Source organism: Otolemur garnettii, unplaced genomic scaffold (assembly GCF_000181295.1).
Source record: "Otolemur garnettii isolate 467f Iridium unplaced genomic scaffold, OtoGar3 scaffold00098, whole genome shotgun sequence".
NCBI lineage: Eukaryota > Metazoa > Chordata > Mammalia > Primates > Galagidae > Otolemur > Otolemur garnettii.
The window spans coordinates 7,189,580-7,214,996 of NW_003852493.1; the positions used below are offsets into that span (position 1 = coordinate 7,189,580).

Consider the following 25,417-nt stretch of genomic DNA (forward strand, 5'->3'; position numbering starts at 1 on the left):
AAACTTCGAATGAAAATGAATAATTTTGTGATAGCTTCTAATGTTTCCCAAAAATGTTAGAGGAGGTATATGTAAACACATACAAGCACATTTAATCTATAAAGGAGTAAGAGTGTTCAGGTCATGGGCGAATTCTTTCAGTATCTTATATTAGTGTCCAGATTGTTAGTTAACATGCATATGCTTTTGCTTTTCTAAAAATTTTCAAGTTCTTTGGCATCTACCAGAAGGCCTAGATATATTTTGTACCCAGTGAGTGATAGATCAGATTTTTTTTTGGTAAACTACTTAATTATTTACTAATGGAAATGGAATGAATAAGATCTCCAGAAGAGTGAGAATTAGCACTTAAGTTGAGCAGTCTCCTCGATCCACTTGATAGAACTGCAGCTCTCCTGGGTCCCTTCCCTGTGGCTTCAGATTTTCTTCTCCAAGAGGGCTAAAGTGAGAAAGACACGACTGGGTGCTAAATGGAGTGGCCCAGCGTTCACGGGAAAATTCTGAGGGAGAGAGTTTGGGCCATATTAAGAAAAGAAAAATATTTTTTTAGTAACTATTTTTCAGAATAGGTTTTTGAACACAAGGACACGACTTTTGACATTGCATTACATCAATACCGGTGTGACTCATTCACCTACTTACTCCTTATGAAATTTTCTTCAGTTTCATCTGCAATGCTCAATAAAGCACCTCCTTGCATATGGCATGAAGAATGTGCCTCACTCCAAGAAAGAGACGAAAGCAGGTTGAATTGGTAGCAAATGTGTGAATCGAGACTCTTCTCCCAGACAGCATCACAACTCACTTCTGCAGAAGCTGGAAACAAAGTCTTATTTTATTTATATAGCAACATATTTCTGAGATGAAGTTAAATGGAACTATTCCAACTTGCAAACTCTAAAACTCCAGTGCCTTATCTATTTTTGACTAGGTCTTTATGGAGAAATCTGCATTATTAATCCATTATTAATATATGGCAAAACTCTTCCAGGATTCGATTATAATTTTTTCTTATTTCAGGTTATTGTGAGGGGACAAAGAACCAAAATTTGTTGGGTGTGGGACACAACACAACCTCTTATACTTGTGTCCCACACCCAAAAGATGTGCCATGAACCCCTCCCTTGTGCCCTTTAAGCAGGAACACACCAATTAAACTCGTTAGAAGAAAATTCAAGAAAGCATCCGTAAAGAAGATCTGATTTTTTCCAAGATAATAATAGAAACCAGTTTTAAGAGAAGGAAATAGAAGCCAAGAAAAATAAGAACATCTGAGTTCTTTAAAAAGCAGCCATTTAGAACTTTAAATCGAAAGCTGTGTCAATTTAAATATTTATTCGAGATAGAAACAAGTGTCATTTCAAAAAGTATTTCTCACCAGATACCAAAATGTTGGATGAAAAAAAAAGGGATAAAGGAGAAATATGAGTCCACAGTGAACACAACTTTTCACATTAACACTGAGCACAGGAATACTGACAGTTTAAGAAAATTCTCCAAGAGGAATAGAAGCAAAATCTACTTGTAAGACATCAGCCCCGTGGTTCTCAACCTTCCTAATGCCTCAACTTTTTAATACAGTTCCATAGGTTGAGAACCACTGCGTTAGCCGAAGAGTGCGTAGAAGGCTTAAACTAATTTAATGACGTATAAAATGTGGATCTGAAATTTGAAGTTTATGGAAATAACAGAAAATTAAGAACTAGTTTGAAAGCTTTTGTGAAAATTTTCAGTCAAACCATATAGTAATCACTAGAAATGGAACTCAGCCAAAGAATTTCAGGACGCAGAAAATGTGAACCCTACTACTTGTATAAGTGAACCCGATGGACAGGCAACCAGCTAAAATTTAGAACAGCTTCTCCCAGAGTGTGATTGTCAAAGTAAGACAACTTCAAGAGATACCATCAGAAAATCTGGGATAAAATGCAGATATGGAGTCCTCTGGGAAATTCACAACGCATATTGACTTTTAAATGCTCTGAGAAGTTCCATTGTAAAGGTACACGCTAACTACACTTCAAACGTATTTGACAATGAAATCTTTTTTCATACGTTTTCTTTTTCCTATAATACTTTGTTAGGTGGCTCCCTTGGGAAATGAGTACAGTTTGTTTGCTTGTCTGGTTGCAACATGTTTTACCCAGAAGTTAGTTAACCAGAAGTTACAAAATCACATACAAATCTAAAGCTGTTTATAGAGTTTCTTGACTGATACATGTATTTACATAAAAGGACCCAAGATCTAAGGCAGGCAGGAGACAAGGCTATCAGGAAAAAAAGAGAAAGGAAGGAGAAAGAGAGGGGAGATGTTTTTTGGTACTTATTTTGCCCGGGTGGCCGAAATTTCCCCCAATGAATGAAATCCTCAGAGACAGTTTTCAGTGAAGATGCTAGGCCTTCCCTGAGAAGGGCAGTACACTGGCTGTCATCAGCCTCCAGCTCAGCCGTATTCATCCTGTGTGACTGCAGAGATCATGAAGGGGGAGCTGGAGTGTGTTTGCAGGTTCAAGGGCACACAAGTGCTTTCTCTGCTTTGCTGGGTGGGCTGCATGTCACTCCACGAGACTCATTTGAAGGTTGTAACTGAACAATGGAATGAAAATGGCTCTAGGAGCCACTGTGAGGAGCTGCCCCATCCTCCTTCTGGTCTAAGAGACTTATTTCTCCAGCTGCCATCAGACACTCCTCCGTGTTAAGCCTCCCAGGACTGGCTTGGCTGAAGAGTCTCTTTGCTCAGTGTCACTCTCCCTTTCCAAGGGCAGCTGGCTGACCACGACTGGCCAGTGCATCAGTACAAGGCACCCACCAAACCCTGACTGGGGCAGCTCTGAAGGGTCACTCCATCTGGACAACTCCTTATAGGATTGGTCTAGGGGCTGTCAGGCTTGCATCCAGCTCCCTCTGTGCAATCCCACTCTCTTCCCTTGCCTTCCCTTCTGAACTGACCCTAAGACGACTCCTAAGAACCCTCCTGCCTGCTCACCTCTGGCTCAGAGACTGCTCCCTGAGAACCCGCCTGCCACAGGCTCTGCTCTTGACCTGGTGCATATATATATATATATATATATATATATAATCTCACTTTAATATCTCTTTCCAAAGAGTAAAGGTCACTATCTCAGGTATGGTTAATTATTCTTGAAAAATTCTAATCTAAGGGGTAGAATCCTATTATAATTTTTATTTGCATCTTTGGTTATATATATATTGTCTTTTCTATCACTTAATTATGAGCTCCTTGAGAGAAACACTTGTGTCATATATATTTTTGAATCTCCTATTATTTGATGAGAGATTACCCAAATCTTTTGCACGATGTTAGAAAACAAGTAATTTTTCCTCTCCTCACTTCAGCTTTCTTTTAATGAGCTGAGGTGTGTTCATGTCAACACTGATGTTACTCTGGTTAGTGAGTGACGTCTGCCCTGCCTCCTTTTCTGTTACTGTGGCTTGCTTCTCTCCCTAAGTGTACAGTTTTGCCATAGCCCGGGTGTCCTATTTCTTTGCTTCTTTTAAAAATTACTGAGTTCTTTTTTAGAAAAAGGAATAGTCCTATTATCAGAGCAGCAATGGAACTTCAAGCTGCAAAGTAACTATCTTTTCCTCTCTCTTTGGTCTTTTGTGCGCTCAGCATATCGTTGTAAGAGGGACACTGGGCCACATCAGTTTTTCTTGCTCCATACTCTCTCAGTGCCCTACGGGATCCTTGGAAGCCCAATCACAAGTGAAATGAAATGATGTGATTGCTTGTTGGTTGTCTGTTGCTGCTGATAGTGTGAAAATAGCTGGTACCATGTTCCATTTTGTTCAAGCCATTATTCCCCAAGCTTGCTCATCAGCATTTAAGGGTTACTGGGCAGAGGTGGCTAGGCTATCAAAGAAAGCTGAGAGGTGATGGCCACAAAGGAAAGAGGAAAGCTAGTAGGTGTGGGCTGCAGAAGCCTGAGGAAGTCATGCTGATCATTTCATTATCAACAACCTCCAGTATTTACTTGAAAAATTACTGGTTTGCTATAGTGAGCTTGCTCTCCCTGCAGCCACAATGCCCATTGCATGCCTGCCCTGCTGTTCAGGCCTCTCACTCTTTCCCCACTTCAGAGAGAAAGTCCTTGCCACTGGATTGATTTCTTGTTTTCTCCCATCACCCACACTATCCACCTTCATGGACCTGTGCTATCCTCTCCATCTTCCCTCCTATGGAGCAACTATCTTTCCACTATTAAAGTCCACTGTCTATGATCTGGATCCCACTTCTTTCTATCTTTCAGGAGACCATCTACACTCTACCAGGTGCCTTCACATTCCTGCATCATCAGCCTCTCTTTCCTGAGGCACAGCCTCTCTCTCTCTCACAGAATCTCCAATTGTCCTTATACCATTTACAGATGCAATCAAAGATGGCATCTCTGGCTCGGCACCTGTAACTCAAGCGGCTGAGGCACCAGACACATACATCAGAGCTGGCGGGTTCGAATCCAGCCCGGGCCTGCCAAACAACAATGATAACTACAACCAAAAAATAGCCAGGCATTGTGGTGGGTGCCTGTAGTCCCAGCTACTTGGGAGGCGGAGGCAAGAGAATCACTTAAGCCCAGGAGTTGGAGATTGCTGTGAGCTGTGACGCCATGTACTCTACCATGTACTCTACCTGGGGAGACAGCTTGAGGCTCTGTCTCAAAAGAAAAAAAAAAGATGGCATTTCTGATCTTTAAAAATAAGAAACAAAAAACTTCCCTTCTCCAGCCTCCCCCAGCCCTTGTCACTGCCTTCTCTCTACCCTCACTAGTCACTACTTGAAAATACATACTCTCTCCAATTCCTCATCGTCCATTTACTCTTTAAAAAATAATTTTTGAGATATAATTTGTATACCATTTAATTCATTCTTTTAAAGTATACAATTCAATGGTTTTTACTATATTTAAAGCTTTGTGCTACTATCACCACAATCCACTTTAGAATATTTTCATCATACCAAAAAGAAATTCAGGATCTGTTAGCAGTCACTTCTCATTTCCCCCTTAATCCCTCCCACCCCCATGTTCAAGACATTATACAATCTGGAGTTTTTTGTGACTAGTTTCTTTCACTTAGCCTAATGCTGCCAATGGTCATCTACAGCATCTACCAGTGCTTCATTTCTTAATATAACATGCTTTGTTTGTGCAATCATCAGTTCACAGATACTTGGGTTGTTTTTACTTTTTGGCTATTATGAGTAATGCTGCTATAAACATTTGTGTACGGTTTTTGCCTGGACATATTTTCTCATTTCTCCTGGGTATACACCTAGGAGTGGAATTGCAGGGTAATAAAGTAGCTCCATGTTTAAGCTTTTGAGGAGCTGGCAGTTTTCAGTATCAATGTACAATCCTGTTGATAATGGATGAGAGTTCCAGTTTGTCTACATCAGTGGTTCTCAACCTTCCTAATGCCACAGCCTTTCAATACAGTTCCTCTGGGTCGCGACTCACAGGTTGAGAACTGCTGGTCTACACCCTTTCGAACACTTGCTATTTTCTGTCATTTCAGTGGGTATAAAGTGGTAACTCATTGTGGCTTTTGTTTGAATTTCCCTGATGGATAATAACATTGAGCATCTTTTCAAGTGCCTGTTGGCCATTCGTCAATCTTTGGAGAAGTGGCTCTTCAGATACTTTACTCATTTTCAAATAGGGTTGTCTTTTGATTATTGAGTTACAGGAGTTCTTTGTATTTTCCAGATGTAAGTCCCTTATAAAATATATGATTTGCAATTATTTCCTCCCTTGCTGTTGGCTGTCTTTTCATTTTCTTGATAGTGTCCTTTGAAGCACAGAATTTTTAGTTTTGATGTAGTTCAATTTGCCTCTATTTTCTTTTGCTGCTTGTGGTTTGGTGTTAAATCTAAGAATCCATTGCCATATCCAAGATCATGAAACTGTACCCCTAAGTATTCTTCCAAGAGTTTCAAAATTTTAGCTGTTCCATTTAAATTTTTAATCCATTTTGAGTTAATTTTTTTTATAAGGAGAGAGTTAGGGGCCCAAATTCATTCCTTTGAATGTGGATATCCAGCTTTCCTTTTATCACTATTTTGAAAAGATTAAAAAGATTATTCTTATTCCATTGAATGTTTCAGCATCCTCTTCAGAAAATCCATTCACCATAAATGTGGACTCTCAAACCTGGCACATGTTGCCACATTATCTTGATTATTGTATTTTACCCATCGTGACCTTTGCATATTTGCACTCCTAGCCCAGGTCCTCATCCCGCAATTCTGCTGAGCTGGGTTGGGGTCCAGTGCGAAGGAGGGAAAACTCAGAAGGTATTTTTCCCCACTCTGACTCAGTACTCAGTACTTTTTCAATCCTAGCTCTTCCCCTTCACCTTATGCTTGGCCCCAGAGTCCACAAAACAGACAAGCCTTTTGTTCAGGGTTCCCTGGACAGCCATGTCTTTCCTGGCTTTCTTTGGCACTTAGAATTAGGTAAATCCTTACCTTTATGACCCCCTATTTATCTAGCCTCTGCATGATAAATGCCTCTGTGTACTTTTTCACAGTGTCTTGTTTCTCTCTTGATCACTGTATCTTGCTACATTGCCTTTCTTAGAAAGCATAACTTCTTTTCCTTGTCAAAACCTCTGGTCATTTGGCTAGTTGACACACTGACTGAGGGGTGGGGGTGGGATAGCTGTCGACCTGGACAAGTGGGAGCATTTTATCACTCAACTGTTTACAACTGTTAGAGTATGTATATGGTGAATCAAAAGACTGGCCTTTAGTTGGTTTTATTATTATTTTTAGTTCTATTCAATATCCTTCTTTTATTGCCTGCATCCAGGGCTGACCACTGCCTCCCCAGCCCCTCCTTGTCACATGGCATCACCCCGCATGGGCATCTCACTCCCCTACTTTCCATCTTGATATCGTCTGCTCATATCTCAGGCTAGATGTGAAAGGCTTAACTGTTAATGAGAAGGACACAGTCGAGTGGGAGTGTGCATTGTAACTACCTAAAAGTCTTGTTAAAACACGTTATTGGGATAAACTTCTAGAATTTCTGATGTGGTAGTATCTTGAATATGATTGATAAACTGCATTTCTAACAAACCTATAGAGAATTCTGACATTGCTGAAATGGGAATCATACCCTAACAACCATTGAAATACAGGTCGGAGAAGGTTAGATAGGAGGCTCCAGGTGGAGAGATTTGCTCTAAGTAGAAGAAAAGTCATCCTCTTGTACGGGATGGAGGTAAAAAGAAGGGTAAAGACCCAGGTAGGCTTAAAGGTCAGGGGCAGGAAGTTGTTGCCAAAACTCTCCCCAGCCTGGATTCTTTTGTCATTATGAGACAGAAATTGAGGTCATCTGATGTGAATGAAGGAGGAGAATGGAAGGCAGGGTTAGAAGTTAGAGGAAAATAGAGAGGTTAGAATGGTCATTGTGGGGCATGAGAAATCACATGACAGACATATGGCTTTGCTGATCCATGCTGAGGACTTAGGTGAGTAGGGCAATCCTACCAGTGGGCTGTATTATGTCATTCAGGTAACTGAAATTACATCAATTGAACAAGGTTCTAGGGCAGTGGTTCTCAACCTTCCTAATGCCCCAATGTATGTTCATTGTTACAAAGGGGTCGTGACCCACAGGTTGAGAACCGCTGTTCTAGGGCAATCAGATCATTTTAGAAGTTGGTAACCTAAAAAATATCTCAAACTAACCAAGTAGGGCTCTCCTTTTTTGGAAAGGCACACAAATCAAGAAAGACCTAGCATGGCCCAGAATTGCTTCTAAACAAATACAGAGAGATTCCTGTATATCAGCTTTATTTCGGAAGATGAGTTATTATGTGCTTCGCTGCTAGTGTGTTTGTGTCTGTATGCATTAGAACTAAATTTAATTCTTGTTAATTTATGGTGAACTTTTCTTTCAAAAAGGCAGCATCATGTTACATTGAGATATTTTAAAACTTTCATGTAGGAAAGATGAGATACAGAAGCATGAACCCTGACTTTACTGTGCTCACTTCTTTCTGCCCTGTCCACTTGCTGACCCCATGGAAAGAGCTGTCAGCTCGCTCAGATTTCAGTCTCCAACACGTCATTTTGAGTTATACTGGCCACCAGGAACCAAAAGTAATAAGAAAGGAAGAAAACTGGAACTGTAATTTAGCACTGCACAAATAAACATGCTCTCTGCTGGTTGTGGTAAAGGTCAGGAGAGCTGGAATCTGGCAGGCTGTCAAGAGAAGGAAGCTTCTGAGCTGTAGGAAGCTGAACAAATAGATAGTCTTGGGAATGAAGAACCCTGAGCACCCCTGAACCCAGACTTCCACCAGCAGAACTATAATTGGCTACCAATGACAGAGGATGGTGACAGGGCTCCTCTCAGAACCTTAAGGGGAATGATGTGGTTTAAGAAAAGTTCCTAGTAATAAAACCACATGAAATATGTGTTAATGTTATTAGTACTGGTTTATTTATTTGGTTTTAATGAGGACAGCTATTGGAGATGGAAATGGAAAGAGAAGAGGTGAAGCAAATAACCTGACATCTGGTTCAGGAACCTAAAGAGTGTGGGGATCACATGCATATTCACCTACACACGTATGTTCAGATTCAGGTAGGGAAGGCTGGTGATCTGACAGGTATGAAATAAAATGCTTTTATGCTGCTCAGTGAATAGCCAACCAATAGCTGAGCTCCTCTGGTGCTACCAGCTGCCTCGGCCTTCCCTGAACCTCCTCCCCTCCTGACATTCTAGCAGCTAAGGGGTTAATATCAGCAGTGGGCCACTAGAACTCCCAAGCTCCACACTAAGGTCTCCACTTTGGTATTAAATATCTTAATATCACCCCATGTGTATAGATGTATGTTGCATAGAATTACCTGTATACTGTGACTATTTTATGAGAAATTATCTTCATTAAGATCACCTAGGACACTTGTCAAAAATGCAGATGCTTCGATTCCACATACTGCACCCACTGTCCCTCTGGGAGAAGCGTCAGGATATGCATATTTATCTGTCTTCTAGGTGATTCTATAGCAGCATGTCAGATACAGTCTGCATTTTCTGGCATACAGCAAACCTGTCTGTCCTGTCTTCCACGTAGTTACCAAGATTTTTGAGGTAAGGATCCTAAATCCTAAAACTCTTGATATTTGCCACCATGCCTAGCTTAGTGCTTGTTCACTGGCATTAAAGAGGAGATTGTTTATTCAGAAGTATATGCCGATAAGACAAATTGGGTTTGATGATGATGATGATGATGATGGTGGTGGCAATGGCGGACCCTTGTGAGCCATTACTGTGTGCCAGGTACTATGAAAATTAGATGCCTCATCTAATTGAATCTGAACAATGTTCATATTTCATGGCTGAGGAAATTGAGACCCAAAGAGATGGAGACACTTTCCTAAAATCTCATTGCTGGGAGGAGGCAGGTCTAATCTTGACCTGTCTGACTTCAAAGCCTATCCTCTTTCTTGTTTACTAAACCACACTCGCCCTTGGATTGGAAAAAAATCCTACAATAATTTATAAATCAGACTTTTTGGTGTTAATCTCTGCCATTTGCTTCCGTTTCAAACTGATTTGTTGCATTTTATTATGTACATGGAGGAGAGGCAGGCACAGAAGGCGAAGAGATTGTATGCAAAAGCTACACTCTCTAATTTGCAGAAACCAAGATGAAGAAAACTGAATATCGGAAGTAGAAGGTATACATAAATATTTTTCAATGCTAAGAAACAATAGGAAACTTTTTAGTTAAATATAAATAAAATAAGATGAAATAATAAAGCACTAACTGAAAAAAATTAGAACATTGCAGCTGTCACTAGACCTTGGAAATCAAGAAAAGAAGAGAAAAAAATTTTGAGGTTATAGCTAGAAAGTGAGTAGTAGGAAAAAGAGTAAAGATGAAAAGCCTGTTGAGAAATAATGAGGGCAACTGTGACTTTAGAAAGACCATCAATGGGCCAGCTGATGCCTAGACTTGACCATGGGCAAGACAAGCAGCCCGGATGTATAGAAATGAAGGCAGCTCATAAGAGGCAGTGGATTGAAAGGATAACTGGGCTTTATATGCAATCAGGGGTTTTTTTTTTTTTTTGAAGTATCCTGCAGGGAAGCTGGGATTAATGAGATCACAGAGTATTATAATTTGATTCCGGTTAAAGCATCCTTGTGCACTGAGCTTAATGAAGAATGGGTAATTAACATCTTTTGAATGTAAAGAAAAAAAGAATATACACCAGAATTGTCTTTTCAAGGCAAAAACAAACCCAAAATCAAAATCTGGATTAATAGCATCAGAGTGCTTATTCAGACTTCAATAGATCAATCCCAGTGCTTTTCTTTAAATACAGATAAGTTCCTAATCATCTTTGATTCATTCATGACATATGGAGAAGACTATATTTATTCTTACTGGGATCTGGGCAAAATCCCCACTTTTCATCTCTTTCATATCGGCTTGTCGTGGCACACCACAGTAAGTCGTCATCACGGCCTTCTCGGGTACATGCATGATGCCACTGATGGTTGTACTGGAAGGGAAACACACACGGCATCCCGTGCGCATTTCCTTTGATTGTATACAAATCTAGGAGAAAGAAATTCACAAAGTCAGTAAAGTATGATGTCAGCCTTGTCTTGGAAACTGCCACATGTTTAATGCATTTTGGGTCAACTGAAACCCTCATAGGGGCAGGTATTCCACCATCCCAGGGTGAGTCCTCAGGTCCTCACTGCCTTGTGTCCATGGAAGTGCCAGGCTGAGTGTGGGGCTCGGAGGAAGTGATCACAGTTTGCTTATACATCTGTGTACTTCTTTGCTTACAATGCTGAGCTATTCCCTAATGTTCATGTCGATGGGTGGATGAGAAGGAAAATTTAGGCTCAGTGCCTGTGGCTCAAGTGGCTAAGGTGCCAGCCACATACATGTAAGGTGGCATGTTCGAATCCAGCCTGGGACCCGCCAAACAACAATGATGGCTGCAACCAAAAATTAGTTGGGCATTGTGGTGGGTGCCTGTGGTCCCAGCTACCTGGGGGGCTGAGGCAGGAGACTCTCAGGAGCCCAGGAGTTGGAGGTTGCTGTGAGCTGTGATGCCACAGCACTCTACTCAGGGGGATAGCTTGAGGCTCTGTCTCAAAAAAATTTAATAGAGGTTACTTCAAAATATCTCCCAGTCTCTAAGTGTATCAGCCTTTGGCATCTCAAACTCAATAGTTTCATAGGCATTTATTAATTGAATAAATATTTATTGGGTGTTTAATATATCCAGCGCTGGCTATACAATGAAAGAATCAGCAAAAGTTCCTTCATGTGGGACTTCTAGTGAGGAAAGACAGAGAAGGCAAATATATAAACATATAATTTCAGGTAGTGCTAAGTGCCCATGAAGAAAAAATAAAATAGGACAATAAGACAGAGTGACTGTGTGTGAGTGAGTGTCTGATGGGGCAGAGGGCACAGCTTTGGATGGGATGGGCAGTGGAAAGGGTCTCTGAATCACTGGGTTAAATAAAGGTGCAAGTCTTGGAAGAAACCTTGTTCCGGTGGAAGGAACAATGAGCGTAAAGGACTCAGGATTCAGGGACGTGCTGGAGAGTCTGCCCACCAAGGGCTGTCTCTCTGCCCTGTATGGACCTTGGCCTCTACTCCGAAGGTGGTGGGAAGTCAGTGGTGGGTTTTGAAAAGGAAAGTGACATGATCAGATTTCCATTTTTAAAGAAACCTTAGGGGTGCAATGGGGCCAACAGAGATGACCCTGCGGAGGTTGCTAACTCAGAGTGTCACAGTTCTCAGTCATTCTTGGCCTTAGCAGAAAGCTCTTCATGACTCAGCTGCGGCTTTCAATAGCAAGAGGGATCAGGGTCACCTCTAGTTAAGATACTAAATCCTGGGGCAAAAGGTCAGATATCCACGCCTCTCCCATAATTCTAGGGGCTGGGCTAAGCAAGCTCACAACATGTTGTAGACCTTGGCAGCTAGGGCTGTTTAGCAACCAGAAGTATTTAGGACGCAGCTTTCTGTTTCAATCTCCTGCCTTCTTTTTTTTTTTTTTTTGAGATAGAGCCTCAAGCTGTCCCCCTGGGTGGAGTGCCGTGGCATCACACCTCACAGCAACCTCCAACTCCTGGGCTCAAGTGAGTCTCCTGCCTCTGCCTCCCAAGTAGCTGGGACCACAGGTGCCCGCCACAACGTCTGGCTATTTTTTGGTTGCAGCCATCGTTGTTTGGAGGGCCTGGGCTGGATTCGAACCCACCACCTTAGGTGTATATGGCTGGTGCCTTAGTCACTTGAGCCACAGGCGCAGAGCCTCAATCTCTTGCCTTCTACTCAGAAGCACATGTTGCCTGGAGTCTTCCCTGCATGCACTGTGAGTGTTGGTATATGGCTAAAAAGTTAACATAAAGCAAAATGCCAAGTTCTTCCTTAGAATTGTAGATCAGTCTGGGTGCTGGTCTGTTGCACTTGCTTTCTTGCTAAGAACTCAAAATGTCCTACTCTTGGCTCTCTTTTTACTCACTCCTTCTAGCTACAGGAGAAAGTCCTACCTTGAGCCTTAGGAATCCCCTGCTCCTAAGGATGATATGCTCTTATTAAGACACAGGGCCGAACCTCCATAGTTAACTACCTCCTTGTATCAACCACCTTCTTAGTTGACCTAATTTTCATAGACTGGATGTGCACATCTACGAGTCAGCACAGTAGACCTAGATCCTTATGATGACCACCTCTGTATGTGGACCAGTTTGGTGGTCAACTTATAAAAGTTCTATTGTAATTCTACACAGCACCACAGGTGGGAGGCACACCTGTCCTGCTGGCCATTGTAAACTGGATGCCTAGCACTGTGCCTGATGAACAGTGCCTGACAAATGTGTGATGGACAAATGGGTGGAAGGATGGATGGATAGATGGATGGATGGATAGATGGATGGAACGATGGACAGATGAAGACAGCTACCAAACAAACCCTGAGGGACAGGTCTGAGGTTTCAGAATTTAACTATGTGACTTTCTTTATTTTATTATTTTTTCCTTAAAGATGTCAAAACTAAAAGAACTTTGAAAAAGTAAAATCCCCCAACTACCATGCTTGCTACACACCAAATAACCCCTGATGGTAGTTTGTCCCCTCTCTTCAAGTGCCCGTGACATGACCATCACAGGGATGCCTCCTAGGCATTGGGAGGCATTTCAGAGGCCCTGCAGACACACCTCCATGGGGCTGGGGGGCTAAATTCCTACAGTACTGGAAAAGGTGGCAGGGAAAGTTGTCCCTTTCGTCCTGACAAAGGTCTACACTTTAAAGACCTTTTCCTTCCACCTCCCTTTCCTCTTTTCCCCCTGTCCATCTGTTCTTTTTCCTCTTTTCCATTAATTCTCAAAGTTAAATGTTTTTTCTCCCAATACCTTTAGATTCTGAGCAGTTCTCCTTCTTTAGCAGAATTTGGCATGTCCACTTTAAAACTCTAGTAACCCTTTATCATAAGCAAGGAAGCAACTAAAATGCGTTTATGGGAAGTCCCCGATGTTGCAGGCTCTGTGTTCTTCTTTCACACAACGCTTTACAAGTCTTTCCCATGGGCAAACTTTTAAAATATACCCTGCTATGAGTACTTTGATTTAAATTATTTTTACCTTTGTGCAGATATTCACAAATGTCTCCACTACCTGACAGGTAGGAAATCCACTTATGGGTATATGTCCAGGAGGCCACCACTGTGTTGTCCTGCTTCACCTGGACCATATACCGGAGCGGGCCCGTGATCATCTTCCTATGACAGTGCCACCCCAAGGAGACATGGGTGGAATCACATTCATATAAGCTTAATGGTTGCTCCGGATTTGACAAATTCAGGCCCAGGCAACCGCTGCCTCCTATGTTGTAGAGATGGTGGTTTGAGACCCATTTCCACAACATGTACTTGTCTGGTTGTTCGCAGCTCTCCAGGGTCAGTACAGATTTACCAGCTTGAATGCATTTCTTGAGACTCTCACTTTGGATAATAAATATTCCTTTACCTGAAACAGAAAAAATAAGACATGAGGCAAGACATTTTCATATTTAAGTATGTTGGGAGGATCCCGGGGTGTCTGTCTAAGCTGTGATATGGCACAGGTTCCAGGCATTTCTAATAGATCTGGAATTGATGGGGAGGGTCCACCTGAAGGGCTTGATTCACAAGAAACAGAAGAGTTTGGGGGGAAGCATGAAAGAACTTACTGGAGCTAATGGGAGACCTCTGATTAAGATCCCATCGGCCGCACGGGAACAAAGGCCGCCAACTACTCCACTCTGGTCTGGTATTCACAGAGAAGGCACTGTCCACAACTGGACCAAGGGCTAGGATGAGCAGTAACACATTTTGTGCTATTAGACAAATATTGTGCTATAACACAATAAAGCATTTGGTGCCGTGCCTCTGAGCTCTCCCCTACCTGGAACAAGAAGAGATTTGCGGGAGTTTCTAGTTGAAAAGCTGGCAGGACCCAGCCAGGGAATACACATTCGCCACCTGCCTGCTACCTGACTTTACCTCGAATTCCTGGCCTGGAAGGCACTTAATAGACACAAGCAGGAACTTGTTTTCATGGGGATTTCGAAGATGGAAATCACATCTCATTTTTTCACTCTAAGCACAGAGTGTACTTAGTAAGAACTTCCCGAAGTGCTTGATGCTGATTAAACATGCTGCCAGCTGCTGCTTAGGCCTATGGTTCCTGAGGTTGGCTCAGGATGTCTGCTCAGGTCCAAGGGCTCTTTTGTTCAAGGTGAAGACAGCTGGCTGTGAGGCGTCCACAGTGGAAGCTAGACGCTCTCACGTGGTTTACTTCCTGTCTGTTCTGCAGAACTCTAGAGAGATGTTAACAGGTTCCATTAACATGGCCAGGATTTAGGGCCTGTTGTGTCATGTGGCTGGGGCAGAACAGGGACAGGGACAGGCGGAGAAGTTCGGCAGTTTGGAATCATGCAGGATGAGCCTCTACATGCATTGTGTGAAGGAATGATGCTTCATTTCAGTAGAAGTTCTTTTTACTTCTCTAAAATTAATCAGGCCAAGGAGAATTGATATACAGTAACCATGATCACTTAGACACTATTTAAAATACTGTTACTGTATTAATGGAAGGTATATTTCATTTATAATTGGTATACTTTCTTATAGCCACATATTTGAGGTGTTGACTTGGTTGTCAGAGAATTGCTTTGATCACCATCCATCAAAGCAAAAGAGAAGGGGGTAGGTTGGGGAAAATGAATGGTTTTAGGGAGATTTCATTTAGATCAGGAAATTTGTTTTCCTAATGAAGGCCATGTCTGGATGGTTATTAGTAATACTCATTCAAAATCAAATTCACCTCTCGCCAATGCAATATGGACTCTGATAATTAACCTTCTCTCCAACTCTCCTTTTCACCTTTTCATGCCTGGATAGAATGTTAACCTTAATTTCTGTTGTAACCTACTAATTACCCTGTAGCTAGCCCAGAGTTCCATTAATTTTTTATTGAAGGATAATTATTTTACTATAACAGCTCTGTAGTTCATCTTCTACCTATATATATGTTCCAACCCATCCATCTCTACAACTTACTGACTGGCCCTCAGTTTTACACCTAAGATAGGTGTGTAGACCACCTGGATAGTGGTTGAGAGCCCTGGAATCAGGCAGACTGTGTGACTGTCAGCAGACTGCTTGATCTCTGAGAGCCTTGTCTTTCCTTTTTGACTTGGGAAGATGTATGATATGGAACTCATAGGAATGTTAAGGATATTATATTAAACAACCCCTGCAAAACACACCATGCACTACCGTGGAAGTGGGAGGACCTCAGTAAAGCTGAGACCTCAGTGAGTTGTTATCAGTGTTATTCCCCTGACCTCCTGATTCTTGGTCTACAGATCCAGCTGCAGATCTGGTTGAGTGCTAATCTGAGCATCCATCAAAGACTTTTCCCATGTTTAGTACAGAAACTCATCTTTAGTTTTTGTAGGACACAGTGGGTGCAGACTTTTTAAAAACAAGCTTGAGACACTTACTATGCAGTCACCTTTCATAAAAAAGAAAAGTACTCTTCAAACAAGCAGATAACAAAATCCTTCTCACATTTGTTCAAAAACATGTGCAATTATGAAGTAAAGTCTTCCCCTGTTGCTTCTCTACACTGCCTACTTGTAAAGTCTATACTGCAGGGTTTTTTTTTTAATAAGAAAGAGAAAAATACATCATGTTGACTAGTGGCGTGTGGATGGGAGAATGAATAGGCTGTGAATAAGTCAACATGGAAATGATACATCTCAAATTTAGGGTGAATAAGTAATGTTTTTCTAACTTATTAAGTGTTAAGAGGAAAAGTGTGGCAGAATTCTGTAGTCACACCAGTGATTAGAAAAATACCTTTCAAAAGCAGAAGCTATTAGACATAGCTAATGCTGCTGAATTTGGGGGGTGCAATTACATTTCTATGCTGGCTACCTTTAGGATGTAGCTTTGGAAGGTTCTCCAGAATGTGCCATAAAAAATTATGCTACCCTGAAATATATTAAGCTAAAAAATGACCCATGCCCATCTTTGCATTAAGTTATAATAGAATCTGATCCCAGCACTATTAATCTCCATAAATTCACTGGAGAGAAAACAATTGTTTTCAAATAGACTGTGAGGAGACTTAATGTAGGTATCAATATTCTTGTTGTTATTATATGCACATAATGTCTCTAACGAAACTATAATGTGAAAATAAGCCACCAATCTTTAGTGTGTATAGTTGTTGGATTTCAAAAGAGATAAAAATCAAATGTGGGAGGAATCAAGATTGATTATATATGTCAAGGACATCAGTTCTGCTTGAACACTGATTAAGTGATTAATGAAGTACTGCCAGAATTACTAAATCTCATTGCGGAAAAATGTTATTATACCTCCCTTCAAAATTATAAGTTTAGGAGGAGAAAAAGGACAGATTTACCAGAACTAACTTAAGCTAATTTCCATTCTTAAAAAAAAAAATCCATGGAAGAGGGTGGTTCTGTTCTTTACTTCTGAGTTCCATTTAGGAGGAGATCATTTCACTCCCACTCAGACCCCATAAGATAAAATATACTCTTCTAAAGAGTGGGAGGTGTTTCCTTGACTGACTATTGGACTCAAGGTTAGAATATTTCTTCCATGACTGCATATGGAGCCTTCATTCATTCACTCATTCATCCAACAAGCATTCCCTGGGTACCAGCTATGTAGTGGGCATTGTATAAAGTGCCAAAGATAGAGGAATTATTCGCCTAAATGCCTATCCTTTGAAACTATATCTATTTGTTCTAGAATTATGGCAATTTGCCTAGCTAATGAAACAAAGGGAGTTCTATCTGTTGCAAAAAAGGAAAATATAATTGCATTTAAAATAAGCCCTTAAAACACAATATAACAAACAAGAAAAAGAAAACAGACCAAATTTATGGCACTTGACTAGGGTAACCAGATTTTAACATTTGTAAAGCAGGACAACTTGGGGGGGTACGGGGCGGGGCGGGGCAGGGGACGGGGCAGGGCAGGGCCTGACAACAACACAAACTTTGATAAGCAGTTCTCAATAATCACTTTTTGATAATTATTTGTTATTATTATAGTTTAACATTATAAAATTAACAAAAATAATATAAAACTCATATTCTGGTGAAATAGCCACATGGCAGCTGAAAACCGTATATTCCCTTCCTGTTCTCCCACCCGCTTGTGCATTCTTTCCAAAAATCGGGACTGTATAAAAACACTGCAGGATGTGGGACAAATTGTTAGAAAGTGAGACTGTCCCACCAAAAGTGGGACGTCTGGTCACCCTACACTTGACTGGATCCTTAACTGCTGTTACATGTGAGGTGGACAGAACTCCCCAGTGTCATCAGACTTTCTGGGTGGGGAGTGTGTGTGCATTACACATGTGCTTGCCATTCCCTGGGAAGGACAAAGCAGGACAGCACTGGGAGGAACATGGGTGTGGTAGAGGAGACTAACTTTACTCATAAACATAGGGCTGAGAAGCTCAGAGTTGAATGGGACTGTAAAGATTACATAATTGGACCATTCTTTAATTTCTTTTTCCAAATCCATTTTGACTTAGGGTAGAAGTTTTATACCCACACAGTCAGCGAGGACCATATTCAGTCTGGGTGTGGCTTTATTCACATACATTCATTTATATCCTAGAGAGAAGAAAATGAACTACTGTAGATTGTTGCTAAACATGTTCAAATAAGAGACTTGAATTTTCAAGCAACAAACATCTCCTGAATGCCCAGTAAGGCCTATGTTGGAAATTCTGGAGACAGAAGGATGCCTATGCCCCAGTGCTTATCTTCATGGAACTTGTGTTCTCCCTGTGACTCACTGAAATCTGCAGAAACGTAATAATGATCAATGACAAAATATATTTCACACACAAGGTACAAGTACAACCGAGTGGAAGTTGGGGGTGGAAGGGGTCACTTTGGCCAAGAAGACCAGAGAAATCAACCAACTCTCCTTCCTCTGCCACCTGACGTTTTCATTGACAAACATTTATCAGGAGCCTAATATTTGTAGTAATGGGGATATATTGGGTGCCAGTCCTCATCAAAGAATATCCAGGATCACGGAGGAGGGGTGTACAGAGCAGAGACTATCACCCAAGCTCAAAGATGATGAAAATGATCATCTGTGAAAAGGCTGTGCAGGCAGCCTAGATACTTACAACATTTTAATGACAGTAGAATATGAAGTCAGAAAGAGGTGGTTTGGGGTTATTTTATAGAGAACTTGAATTTTATTCAAAAATTTCTATATTATTCTTCAGATGAAAGGGATCTTTAGGAACTTGAGAAGATATGACAACACTGTGGTATGAAAGATGAATTGGGCAGGTGAATCGCTCACCAGAATCATTTACCAGATGCCCACCGTGCACTCAGCAAAGTTTTAGGTGCTGAGACAAATGAAGACAAATAACGGAGCTCCTGCCCTGGAAGAGTTCTGATTTCGGTGGGATGGGACAGGACACGACTGAGCTGAAGACCAGCCTGGAGACCACTGCTGTGATCCAGGAGCGGAGATTGAAGGCGCCAGTTCAGTGATGATGTGAAGGGAACGAGGAAATGGTCAGAATTATACTCTAGTCAATAGAGAGAAATTTCAAAGGGTGAACAAATGACAGGACTAGGTGGCCCGTGGAATGGGAGGAATCTGGAAAAGGTAGTTGCAATGCCTGGTTCTCTGGCTTCAGGTATTCAAATGGCTGTCAGATGCCTACCAATCCCACTTTGCCAGGAGTTGGGAGTCTTAAACCTGGAATCACACCTGGGAAGCTCCTCTTGACCACCCTCCACTTGGCTTTCAGCACCCCTTCTGGTCATCTCTACCTGCCTGTGGTGCTTCCTTTTGATTTAGACAGCTCTTTTTTTAGAACTGGCTGGTTAAAGGTTTGAAGTGTTACACGAATAAGGTAAGGCTCGAGCTGTAAGCCTTGCTGAAGTTTCTGCATTTCTAACAAAAAATACTTGAAACAAATAATAAAACAATCCCTAAGGAAATACTCTTTGTACAGTGGCACTTGAAGCAAGCAAAGGACTTTCTGGTATTCAATAAGTTGCACCATGACGGTGTCACCTGATCCAGCTACACACATAATGTTGGCCTCTGTTAAGGGAACTGGAAGGAGAAGTCCAAGTGCATGGTTCATATCAAGTGCAGTGTTTAAGACAAGCTATTAGGAAGCCACAGCTTGCAAACTGCAATCCACTTTCAATCTCCTTCTCCAGTCCCCTGGGTTTGAAGGCTCTTCCCACACAGCTAGGCCTAGGCTCACCGGCTTCCTGCCCTGCAGCATCTCTTGAATCTGTCCATTTCCTTGCTGCCCTGACAGTATTTCAGTTTAAGCCGGTCCATGGTCAGAAGCAAGAGAGAAGGGAAGGCATCTCTGCTCTACTGTAACCAGTCTGAAAGTGAGCAGCTTCTCTCCTGAGACGTATCGACCTTTTGCAGCTCCACAAATTTGGGTTTATCTATGTCTAGCTCGTCTGGCAAACAATGAATTCAGAGCTGATTGCATTCCTAAGATTACTCTGTTGCAGGCAGGGATATTGTAAGCTGCTGAATCAAGTCCTATTCATGGCTGAGTGATGCGGGAAATCTGGATTCTGAATATGACTTTCCAAACCAATAAGTGAGGAATTCCCCATGCTTGCAGCAAGCAGCTTGTGCGTAGTTCTTGAAAGAACAGATCCACAAAGCAAAATGAAAAATATGCCAGCCCTTTCTACTCCTCTCTGAATGAAAATGGGCATTTTACCTTAAATTGTCTGAGTTGTCGTGTGCCTCAACGATCTGAAACCTTCTGGTACCTGTGAATTGCCTTCTATTAATCAACCAAAGAGTTACCTAAGTATATTTTTTAAAATCTCAGCCTGTCTCCGAACGCCCTTCTCTTTCCCTGTCCTGGCATTGTCCTTGACTGGGCTTTCTTTATTCCCCTGCAGCTTCTGAACCTGGATAATCGCCACCTCCACAGGCCCGTGGGACCCCTCTTGCTACATCTTTTTATGTGTTCTCTTCCCCTTTCTCTCTAATCTCCCCAAAGCGCTGCTGTAAGTTCCACAAGGCACACAATACTCTTTCTCACGTGTGGGAAAAATGAAACCCTGCTTAATCAACTCCTCTGGCTGCAGTTTTGTGCAGCTTCAAATTGCTGTTACCAATCCCTGAGCCCAGAGGAATAAGAACCTTTCCTGACTGTCCTGGCCACCCCTGCCCATTCCTGTCCCCTCCTTGCTACCCCTCCCAAGGTTCTTTGCTGTATATTTCTGTGTCATACCAGTAAAAATTTTAAACTGAGTTGAGAATATGTTTCTTCCTTTTAGCTTTTAGTCTGTTCCCACATCATTTTGCTTTTATTTAACTGGTAAGTACCTCACAGACATTGCTGGGGTAAAAAACATTATTCACAGTGGCTGTTATTATCTTATAGACTGTGTGGAAAATATACCATCTCAGTCACCAGGGAGCCTCGTTTCAGAGAGCAAGTTACAGCATGATGCACTAAGGCAGAACATTGCTAAACTTCCCTTATGGATGCCTGCTTACTGAGGCCTGGGGGGAAGTGATTCACAGACTGGGTCACCAAGACAAACAAAAACAGAAAACAACTCTACCATCAACCAAAACAACTCTGGAAATGATGTGACATTACTGAAAGCCAACGTGTTGACATTGAGCTATCCATCTTAGCTGCTTTGAGAATATGCCATCTAAAAAAGAATTACATCTACTAAAGTGCAAGGTAGACATTTTTAAAAAACCAAAAGTAAGTTTTCATGGTGGACATACAGTTAGTCCCTTTATTAGTTTGCTAGGCGACAACAACTACCACCAACCGAGTGGCTTAAATAATAGAAATTTATTTTCTCACAGTCCTGGAGGCTGGAAGTGTGAGATCAAACAAGGCAGGGTTGGTTCCTTCTGGGGCTGTGAGGGGACAGTTGGGGCCAGGGCTCTCTCTTCAGCATCTAGATGGCCGTCTTCTCCCTGGGACTCTTCCTATATTCTTGCTATGCATATTTCTATGTCAAAATTTTCTTTCTTATGAGCACACCAGTCATAATAGGCTAGTGCTACCCTAATCATCTCCTTTTAACTTGTTTAATTCCATAAAGATCCGCATCTCCAAAGGTCTCATCTGGAGGTGCTGGGGATTAGGCCTTCAACATAGGAATTTCCAGGGGTTTGTGGGGACACAATTCTACCTACAATAACAATCCCCATCCTTCTTACTTAGGATGGCTAAGTAATTCGCAGGGTCTAGGTAAAATGAAAAGGTGTGGCCCCAGCCAGAGAGGGTAAGTCAAATCAAACTCCCCTTCCCATGAGCCCCCAAGGGATTGCAACCTCTGGGCCATAACAAACAGGAAGCACACCTAGTCCCTGGATTGGGAACAGATGATATAGGGTCCCAATCAGTCCTCACAGAAGATGCAGTGGTGCTGCCAGCCCAGTGGGGACAGCAGCTCCCTTGCGATACCCCAGGCTTCCAGCCTCCCAACCCCAATGCAACTCGGTTGGCTGTGAGGCAAAAGGTGACAATTATTGTGGGACAGGTGTGAGGTGGGGGCACCTGAGAACCAGCTCTGGGAGGTGAGGAAGGGACAGGTAGAACTGAATTTGAACTGAGGCTCCAAGCCCTGCCTGGTGCTCTACTGTCCCATCAGGTACAACTCACAAATTCACAGATTAAAACTTTTAAGAATATTAAGACTCCAAACTTCAAAGCATTAAGCTCTACGTGGAAAGCCTTTCTGAGCTTGGGGCCCTGTGCAACTGTGCTGGTTACAGGCCCATGAGCTCGGGGCCCTGTGCAACTGTGCTGGTTACAGGCCCATGAGCTCGGGGCCCTGTGCAACTGTGCTGGTTACAGGCCCGTGAGCTCAGGGCCCTGTGCAACTGTGCTGGTTATATGCTCATGAAGCCCACCCTGTATGTGAACAATGTTGACAAACACTGTGGAAAAGAGACCTTGGCACATGACAGAGCACTTCTCTTGGGGCAGAAATGCTTGAAGCTAGAAAAGTCCCTGCCTTGGTTTCCTTGTCTGAACAGTGAATAGGTTTAATACCTGTACTGGCCTCATAAGATTACCTGATAAGGTTTACCTCAGTCATGATGATTACTTTATAAATGTTAATAAAGGCAAAAGCAGATCTTAACTTTGAACGTGCATGGTGCCAAAGAGCAACAAGATAAGACAATGTTTACAGTTAATATGATTACTTTGAATTTCCTGTTTACATTTTCATAAGTGAAGGGAAAAGTTCTCAAGAGCAGAATGCCAAAAGCCAGAAATAGTATGACTTTTTTATTAGCATATTTTTTTGGATCTACCGTGGTTTGGAAAGTATCATAAATTAAAAGTCACGTGACCATGCATGAAACCAGAAATCTCTTTTCTTTTTAGTTTAGCTCAGTGTCACAGAACCCAAGTTAGAGAAATTCTAAGCATAATTTTCCATTTTGCTTGAGTAGTTTTATAACACATTTTTCCCTGAATGACTTAGTCTAGTACTTATAAGGTGCTCTTTTGTTTCTTTGATGAACAATAATATTTCTTTTCACTTTGATCAATTCAAAATATAATTTATGTTCCTAGCTATGCATTGGAACATCTCCTAAAAGGCTTTCAAGGATAATTTCTAAAAGAAAACGGAGGGAAGGGTCTATAAATGCCTGGAATATATTACTTTGACAGAGTGTGTGAGGATTTGCCACAATAAGAACGAGTTCAGAAGAGACAAAGGAAATCATTTCAGAAAACCTGACACAAAAAAGCAAATTGTTAGGTTGAGGAGAGGATCTGGGGTGTGTGGCTTGACCTTTCCTGTCCTGGGCTTGGAACTGCCCTGTGTAGTATCACAACAGGAAAAGAGGTTAGAGGCTTAATGAGAAAGAGTGAAAAGAACCCAGAAAAGTGAAAATCTGTACTGCCTTGCAGAGGCTTGCAAAGAAAGGAGCCAGTCACAGCAGACAGGACAAGAAAAGTATGACGTGGAGGAGATACTGAGGATGACAGCCTACAATGGAGGACAGAGCCAGAGCGGCTGGAGAGATTTGTGGCTAACTGATCTACTAACTGATCATGCTTTTTCTTAAATTCCAAATCTCTAGATTAGGAGAAAGGCCCATTGCCTAGAACAATAAACAAACAACAGCTTTGGACATTTCTGCTTTATGAAAATATCCACTCCCCCCTGTGGAAGGAGAAGTCTGGAAAGGGAGGGGTTGCAGAGAGCAAGAGGCTGGCCTCTCCTTCCTCCTGCTGAAAGTCAAATCACGTGCTCCTCTCATGCAGCAGGATAGAATGAACTACGCCATGGGCTCTCACACCTACCGGGGGCTCCTTTGCATTAGAGCTGAGTGCCTGGTTCGAATCCCCATGCTACATGCTCCAGTAGAAGCTAATTACCTAACATTTCTCCATCTGCAAAAGAAGGGTACGTATTGATACCGCTTGCATCGTTGTGAAGAGGACGATATGCGTTAGTGTATGTAGGACAGCATGGAGTAACCACTGCCCAAATGTTGGGAAACACTGGGAGCAGTAGAGACGGCATTTTGGCTTTTGTATTAGAAAGGGAAGCTATGGGGAAAGTCTCAGAGCCGCACTCCTCCTCACTGCTGCCTCCAGGGGGTGGTTCTCCACACCCTCTTTTAGAACCTCTCCCAGGTGACACTTCCCACTTCCTTCCTTGTCACTGGGGCTCATGACAGTGGGCCACATTCACCATGGCTTTGACACAGCAGGCTCCCTGCTATCCTCCCCACTCCACAGCCTTTAACTTGCACACCAATGTCCCTGGCTGTGCGCTTCTCCACTGCAGGCTGTGGACCCTGCATGTCATAAAAATCAATTTAGTGTGTCATGACCAGCATGACAAAACAAAAATAGAATGGAACACAGTGGAAATGTAGCAGCATGTCACATTAGATAAGGTATTTTTAAATGAAACTATGTTTCAGTTATATGTAAGTGGGCATCTGCTGCAGGTTGTGATGTAAAATGCATGTCTTTCTTTTCTTTCTTTCTTGTTTGTGTGTGGCCTGGCCTGGGCTAGGGTGCAGTGGCATCATCACAGTTCACTGTAATCTCAAACTCCTGGTCTCAAGCAATCCTCCCTCTTCAGCTTCCCAGAGTGTTAGGATTATGAGGGTGAGTTACTGGGCCCAGCCTAAAATGTAGTTGTTTTTTGTGGCTCACTGACAAAAGAGGACTAACTTTTTTACTCCAGCTCTGTCTCTGCTCTGGACATTTGGTTCCTCGACCTCCCCTACTGAAAGGACCTTCCTTCTGCTTCTTCTCTACTCTGATGACCACTCCTACAACCACGTCTTGCTTGGATCTGGTCATTACCAATGATGAATCTATCTCCCAAACTTGGGATTTTCATTACTACTACCCCTCCTTCTCTGCAACTTCTCCTATCTCCTATTTTTCACTAAGTCTACTATTTTTTAATTTTATTCTTTTTAAACCCTATTTCTTGAATCCAAACATTTTCTTCCTCAGTCTTCCTATTGGGATGGACTGGGCTCAGCTTTAATCATCTAAATGCTGCCCTCCAGAATTACCCTCTTTAAGTCTCAGACTGACCATGGCATTTCTAAACTTAAAAGTGTGACCTGGTTCCCTTTTTCCAAACCCATAAGGTCCTCCTCAGCAATAACCAATTTACTCAATCGGACTTGTTTCCAGAAGCTGAGTGCCTCTAACCAAACTCTTCGCCTCCTCATCTCTCCCAAGCTTCCCAGTATAGATGTGTCACAGCTTCTCTTCCTGCATGCGACCATGCTCTGGAGTCTACCCCGTCTGCAGCCCCTGATGAGAC

At 42.2% G+C, this 25,417-nt stretch overlaps 1 protein-coding gene across 1 annotated transcript in view; it reads right to left on the reverse strand.

The window, feature by feature from the left end:
* Positions 1 to 25,417, reverse strand: part of PLA2R1 (phospholipase A2 receptor 1) — a 127,355-nt gene that overhangs the window by 97,240 nt on the left and 4,698 nt on the right. Inside the window, exons 2-4 of the mRNA XM_023516823.1 lie at positions 13,654 to 14,037; positions 10,429 to 10,602; positions 643 to 816 (exon numbers count right to left, since the gene is read on the reverse strand). Of these exons, the coding sequence (XP_023372591.1) occupies positions 643 to 816; positions 10,429 to 10,602; positions 13,654 to 14,037 (732 nt within the window). The remainder of the gene's footprint in view (positions 1 to 642; positions 817 to 10,428; positions 10,603 to 13,653; positions 14,038 to 25,417) is intronic.